Here is a 7,757-nt window from a genome sequence, read left to right on the forward strand (position 1 = left end):
TTTAGAGTAATACCGATTTACTTCAATCCACAAGCCGAAGAAAACGAACCTGAGCAGTTCACCGATATTCGAAAGGAAAGGACAAAACAAAACGAGGAAAATAGATATAAATTGCTCGCATGACGGCTAAACGAAGGCACGAAAACGATATAATAAAACCACCGTCCGCCCTCCGGAGAGTCAGCGGATCAAACCCGACACCGGAAATTGCTTTCAAACGTACCGCCCTTCGAAACAGTGCGCCAACACAAAAAATTGCTTCACAATTGCGATATTCGACCTATCGCAAGACAGTACAGAGCATATCTTGTACCCGCGCCGATGACGTCCCCGTAACGGACAACGATTGCCCGAAGTAGATAATCAGACCGACATAACGGACTATGGAAATTGCCATCGCATAACTGAAGGCTATGCCGCGCCGTCGCCAGCATAACTTACGTTCCAGTCGGCGCAGTGTGACGGAATACAGGATAGTTTATCCAGCAGCGTGATGTCATAACGCGACCAGAACGGACATAATAACACATTGCGACACGGCCTTGGAAATATCAAAAAAAGTTATCGCGCTAAGTGGGACACTTGCGAAACAGCGCCATTTAAATACGAGTTTACCATCTGATAAATAGAAAGGAAATAATGTGCTTGGTATCAGTCCGTGCAAATAGCCAGCTCATGCGTGTTTAGAAGACTTATAGGTTACGCGGCAAATTGGTGTGATGCTGTGTCCATCAAAAACAATAAATTACCTACACTCGCGAGAATCATATCCAAACAGTAGAACGATATGGCGTTCAAAGACGAAACAGAATCGAGGACAAGTGAACTTCTTGCCAGAGATTACAAAGCGCACATGATTATAATGAGTGTAACAGAGAATTTTTAGCGGGGTAATTTGGAAATAAAATCAGAGCCCACTTATCTACAGTGAGGCAAATAAGTGGAATCCAGAAAAATCGTGGGGTAAACCAAATCGATGAACCTGACCAGTTTACTGAGTGTCTTCATACCATCATGTTCACGTCCAAAATGAACGCTAAATGATATTATTAAATCCGTTGAATATGTAGTCCCACACCATTTTCATACTCAACTGTACTGATGGGCAGGCCAGTATTATCAAATCTGTCCTAATCGGTGGATGATACATGTACGGCGGTTCGTATTTTGACACTTGAAAGCAAATTAATTTGACACAAAAACAACGTATTGCAATATAAACTATATACACACAGAGTAAGTGATATGAAAAGACATGAATAATGGCGCGGTTTTCGGTGGCATGGGTGAGTTTTAGTGACGAATCACTGTAGTGAAGAGTGTGATAAATGCAAGTTCAAAAGTACACGCCGTGAAACACCCATGTGCATGAGCAGAACAGCTAATGGCTGTATCACATTTCAATCCACCTAAAGAGGTTTGCGGATTGAGTAAAAGTCAAAATCCATGAAGAAAAATATTTTGAACTTACCAAGATATTGGATTCATTGATTCATTCAAAATCGACAATCTCAAAAATAGCTGCATAACAGGTGAAAATTGCATTGCAATTGTGCTTACGGCGTTTTTACCACAAAAGTATACGACATGACACTAAGAATTTACCTAGATACTTCTAGTTGTCTTAATTAGACTAATCAGAGAAAAATGGTGGTAATCGTATTTTAATCTAATTTCTGCATTTCATGAAAATGCTACGGGAGAACTGCGAAACTAATGTGAAACAAGCCAAGCTTGTTGTACACACATTTGCCAATCTCTTGCTTATGAAAATGAGCTGATTTGATACAAATGGAATTTGATTTAATTTACAGTTGTAACGAAGTCACTAATTAAAATTCTCGTCTAATTTGGAAAAAAAACTGTTTACTTATAATTATAATCGAATTTGAAAAACATAAAATTTTCTAGTTTTCCGACCCCGATGACACCCATTCACAGAAACGATCTTGTCATATGACCCCTTTGTAATAAATTCCCGAACTAAGATGACGTCAAGACAATATCCTATGGCGACATCTGACATGACAATACTATTATTTCCAGGCTTAAACTGATATTCGCGGAAGAATAACACGTCATCATCAACAGCAGGTTATCGCTGGTAGGTAACATTGATTTGAACATATTCAAAAATTATGTAGAAAACGCAAAAGACTTGTGTACCCATGATTAGCGCGCAACTTTTTTGCACTCACAACATGCATCCCACCGTTAAATTCAGTCGTATATGCGCGTTTGCATTTGCCCCACCAAAAATTATGTACTGACTCGCGTTACTGCCTTGGCAAATGCATGAGACGGAGTCAAGTTTCATGAACAAGACATGGTAGGATGCGTGCACACTGCACAGCAGTCTCGAATAGAAATCATTGTGTATGATCGAAATTGCCTACATTGCACGGAACACGCGGAAACGGAGACACAAGACGGATATCGATTCTCGAATTACGAGAGGGGTAAACGGCGGCGATGAAATAAGAATATATAATGCTGTGAAGTCGTATTTTATCTATTGAGCACGAGATACAAGAAAAACTACAAACTGCTTTTACCCTTTGATTGCGATTTTCGACAGCACTACACCGTGCGATTTTTGGGTATGGCTGGGTAACATGATTCGAATATTCGAACCTTAATCAAGTAGCAATTCGACTAGTGAGTGATCATCATACGCCCCTTTTCACTAGAGCATATTACCAACTAGAATTATAGTTTAGATATGCTTTTTATCCAACGCAGAATCCTTCAAAGCTCGATTTAACGTGACACAGCATCCAAAACATAGCTACGCACATGATCGGAATTGACATCTCTGTGAAGTAGTGATCAACCCACAGGCCACAGTATTGTCACAAAATGCAATGAAAAAGGTGTGGCCGAAAAATATTGTAGTTTAGGGCTGGGAACTGACATAATAGGGATCCACTGATTATATTGTTAGGTTGCCAAAAAAAAACGCCGCACAACAAATTTGCGTCAATTCAAACCAGTATACGCCGAGGCGGAGCGAATTCTAATTTTTGAATTTATTATAAAAATTTCAAATTTTACTGTCAACCCCATGAAATTGTTAACCTGTCAACAAGAACGATGCAAAACAAATTTGACGCAATTCCAAGCCCCAGAAGCGAAGTTATTTGAGTTTTTCATTCATAATTCTGGGATTTTTCAACGTGAATGCTATTTTTGCAAATTATCCAAAACTTTCAACTGCGATAATTGCGCTTCTACCGGCCGAAATTCGGTCAAATTTGTTTTGCATCGTTTTTGTAGACAGCTTAATAACGTCACGGGGTTGACAGTCAAATTAGAGAAACTTTATTTTTTATTCTAAATCCAAAAAATTTCAATTCGCCCTGTGTCGGCGTGTACTGGTTGGAATTGAGCCAGATTTGGTGTGCCCTAATGTGCGTATTTGAATATTACATATCACCCATACTCTTATGACATCATGATTAGCGATACTCGAACACTCGAAGCGCAGTACTTGATTCAGATTCGAATCGCTCAGGAACTCGTTCTTGCCCCGATCTACTTTCGGGGCATAATTGATAACTATCAACGAAAAAATAAACAGCAAAAAGGGTGTGCCACCAAGTTGGCAATTTTTTAGGGGGGAAGTGGAACCGAAAACAGGATCCGAATTTCGAAAATGTTAAATTACTGCCCAAAAAATGACGATACGAAAAAATTCCAGCCATCACCGGATTCGTACTTGATTTCAGACACGGCACCAAAATCGTATCGACTTGAAATCGAATTAGAATCTAAAACCCTCAAACAACCCCGGTTACACCCTCAGCTCTTTTTTAATCTTATGAATAGTCCGCTCGTCCAAAGTGCACAAGTCAAAATCGAGATAGTCGTTGTTACGCAGCAGTTTCTGCTGTTTGTCCACGATACGCGCTATCTTACAAAGCCTGTCCACGTCTGTAACGTAGGACAAGCGTCTCTGCAGGTCCTGCAGATCGCGGTACAGCTCCTGGGTCATGTGCGGATACTTTTGCGCCGCCCCAGTATCGACTAATATGTCCGGTCGAGCCGGGGTTTCGTCTTCGAACGCGGCATCGTGGGCGTCTTCGAAAGGCTTATCGACAGGCGACCCGAATTCTTCCTCGTCGGAGGACATGTACAAATCATCAGCCTCTGGGTCAGGGGCTGGTGAACTATACTGCGGGCTCTTTTTGGTGTCACTAATACCTTGACCAGCGTGGGCTGGTAGGTCCTCGGTATTACCATGCTCAGAATCTGATGTGTCATCTCGACTCTGTAGATTCGCGTCTTGATACCCTGGCACTGTCCCAGGGTCGTCTGGGTAATGGTCAATCGGCGATAAGGCCCGACCAGGCGCGACGTTACTCTCGCTGATTTTTTGCAATTCATCCTCGTCAGACGTGCTTGAAGACGATGGAGCATGACTCGGCGTGTTTTCGGAAGGTTCCGAAGAGCTGGCTGATGATCGTGACGATGTAGAACCAGACCTGTGGCGTCCCACAGGGATAGGGTCTGGTTCTATCCGGGGCACGCTAGTCTCGAATCTACCCACTGGGTCATCGCAGTCGCTACTAGAGTCCGTGTCGATAAATGATCGCGATTTCTGCGCTTTTTCCGTTTTCATCTTCTCAGGCTTTTGATGGCTCTTTTTCAAAGATTTCTCTCTCACTGGAGACGTTTTCCGCGACCGTTTCTCTTTACCGTACCCGGAAGACGAAGACTTACTCGGTTTGGAGCCCGCATCTCGATTTTCCGATTTCAAAGTGCCGCCGATGACAGGCTGACTCTCCGATTTCACCACGTCATTGTCTATCTTCGTTTTCGACTTCACTTTATCGGATTTATCGCGAGACGAGCGCTTCTCTTTCTTCGCTTTACGTTGAGCGTGTTCGTCCTTACTCGATTTCGAGACTACGACCGGACTCTGGCGTGGTTTCGGAGACTCTGACCGGCCAGCCTTGTCCTTGACTCTCGAAACAGTGGGAGATTCCTTCCTGAAATTACTCTTATCAAACTTCAACTTTTCCGGTTTAGTCACAATCTGCCCGCTCGATTTTCGGTCGGATTTACCGGACCGGGTAGGGCTGTCACCGGCAAGTTTAGACGATTTCACCTTCTTTTCCACCTTCACAATTGGTTTTTGTCTTTCGGGCGATGATTCCGGGGAGATATCCATGTCGCTCTCAGACGACGAAACTATGGCGACGCGCTTGACCGGTTCCTCCTTTTTGACCTTCGCCACGTCCGGATTCTCTTTGGGCCGCTTTTTGTGACTTTTAGAGATTTCCTCTTTTGGCGTTCGGATTTTGTCGCGTTTTTCCGAAGACCGTTCTTTCCTGACACTGTCTCTGTCTTTTGACGCTGATATCCTGTCCTTTTTAATCTTCAAAGTCAAGTTCCCGGCAGGGGATGACTTCGACGGAGGTGCCTGGACACGTTCTTCTGTACGTGGCGAATCCACGTGCCTCACCGGGGTCAAGTTTGCGGACAGCTTGTCTTTTTTCACCTTAACGTCGACCAATTCCGCTTTGATTTTGTCTTTTGACTGCTTGATTTGAGTCATATTGATGCTGTTTTCAGGGGCGAACAGCCCCGCCATTAAATCGGGTTTGTCTTTGATTTTGCGGGACTTCTCTTTTTTCGCGGGATTCAGGACAGGCACGTTTAGAGTTTTCGGACGGGCGTCTTGCGGGCTGGGGGACGCATGTTTTTTCTTTTTCTTTTTACCGCTGACATGGTCGGAAGCGGATCGTTTTTTATCGGAACGGCCGCGTTCCAGTCGAGACGCATCCCCCGGACTGTCCCTGCCGGTTTTTGAAGATTCGGGCGCTTTAGGGTGCTTGAATTCTTCCTCGTGACGCTTGATGTCTTTCGCCGCGATACGCGCGGTGGACCTCTTTTTATCTCCATGTTTGCTCGAGCTGCTCTCACGTTTTTTGGAGTGCTCTCTGGATTTCTGGCGGTCCTTTTTCGGGGACATGCCGCCGGTTCTGGGCCGGTCTTTTGACGAATGCCTCTCGGGGGATTCTATCAGCACGGCGCCCGCGGCCAGCAGCTTTTTACGAAAATCTTCCGTGGGATTAGTGAAAGTCAGCTTTTCAAGCCGGTTATGATTGACGGGCGGCATCGAATCCATCAGCAAAAACAAATCGTAATCGAACAGGACCTTTTTGGGGTCCTCCTGATTCCGAAAGTACAACTCGATTGGCATGTTGAAACCTGCGAATCCAGAATTCTCGACTTTATAAGGCGGTTGCTTTATGACCCGTCTTGGCTGGTCGTAAGAATTGTGCAGATTAAACACGACCTTTTCCACGAAATGCCGTAGCGAAACGCCGTCGGCCCCTTTCACGTACACCATCCAATCGTGGGTATGACCCTCTTCGTTGGGCTCGTCTCGTATCTTCGCACGGTGCCCCAGTTCGATTTTCACGGCCACAGTGGTTTCTTTCGCCGCCATGCTCGGTTCGGTCGGCTAGTTCAATTCATTCGCAAGAATTCGTCGTAATAAATACGTTCTGCGAAAAAAAATGAAGGCACAATTAAGTATTTCAGACGGAGACGATTCTCACTCACTCAGATATTACGCCAGACAAGACCACTAGATAGCTGTCTAATCAAAGTGAAATGCCAGTTACCCAAGTGTAAGGAATTTGTGGAATGTTGCTATGCTATAGGCCCCATTCTAATCTAATTTGTGTTTTTTCACGAAATGCGACATGATAACTATTGGACTATAACGCGAAACATGCCAAGCTTGGTATACAGCAGTGGTTCTCAAACTGTGGTACGCGAGCGTATTTTTAATTGTTTTCAGTCTACAATTTGCTGTCCTTGCTGTAAACCACTATAAACACACACGGCACTACAGTTGTGCAGCAATTTCACGATGGTATCATCGAGGATTCACATCAAAGAGAACGAAGCATCTGGTATTGACTAGCTTGGTTTCTAGGGCTAACATATCAATGCATTATCAGTGTATTTTAACCATGTCGAAACTAGAGTGAGTATTATTCAACATACATAAAGTATGGATTCATCGAAATCGAAAATGTTTGCTACTGTGCGCGCTTTGTATGAAAACCGTATTTAACGCGACCATGAAGCCCAGCCTGCTAAAACGGCACCTTGATTAAAAAGAATTGTGGATCCCTTGCCTTGGCCATTGAACAAATTAGTGGTCCGCAACCGGAAAAAGTTTGAGAAACACTGGTAGCCTATACAGGCATTTGCTATTGAATTCCGATTTGATATGAACTGAACTATCGCCTGTCACAATTTTAAGCATAATCTGGATATGCAACAACCATTTTTATGCTCTCTGCATAGAAAAATGGTGTTAAAAATGAATACCGTAAATGTTTATAAATTTTCAATTCGACATGGAAGCTATAATCTGAATTAGATAAAAATGGTTATTAAATCCGAACGAATACAGAACTGTTCAATTCAAAGGAGATATGTCTACTTTGTCTAGCAAGCGAAATTTTAGTCTATTGGACCCGAATTCCCTGGCCCTTCAAGTTCCTCTAATATGGAACTCCTTTCCAACCCATATTAGGAGCAATTCTTTATTCGTATTTAAAACCCCACACCGTGCCTCTCTTGTTGAATCATAGGAAAGCTAAGAGTACCGTTTTTCTAGTGTGAACAAGTACCAGTCAAGTCAACATGGATTGCTTCCCTTTTTTCCATTTGTTGCTACATATCATCTTACATCTACACCAGGGGTTCTCAACTTCTCAGTTCCCACGTAT

General features: G+C 43.4%; 1 protein-coding gene across 1 annotated transcript; it reads right to left on the minus strand.

The window, feature by feature from the left end:
- LOC145434876 (uncharacterized) lies at positions 1–6,845 on the minus strand. Its single transcript, XM_080312121.1, has one exon. The coding sequence runs from the start codon at positions 6,455–6,457 to the stop codon at positions 3,794–3,796; it is 2,664 nt and encodes an 887-aa protein (XP_080168247.1). The 5' UTR covers positions 6,458–6,845; the 3' UTR covers positions 1–3,793.
- Positions 6,846–7,757: the final 912 nt, after the last annotated feature.

The sequence above is a fragment of the Botryllus schlosseri genome, chromosome 1, assembly GCF_051294905.1.
Source record: "Botryllus schlosseri isolate E-star chromosome 1, Bs_hap1, whole genome shotgun sequence".
NCBI lineage: Eukaryota > Metazoa > Chordata > Ascidiacea > Stolidobranchia > Styelidae > Botryllus > Botryllus schlosseri.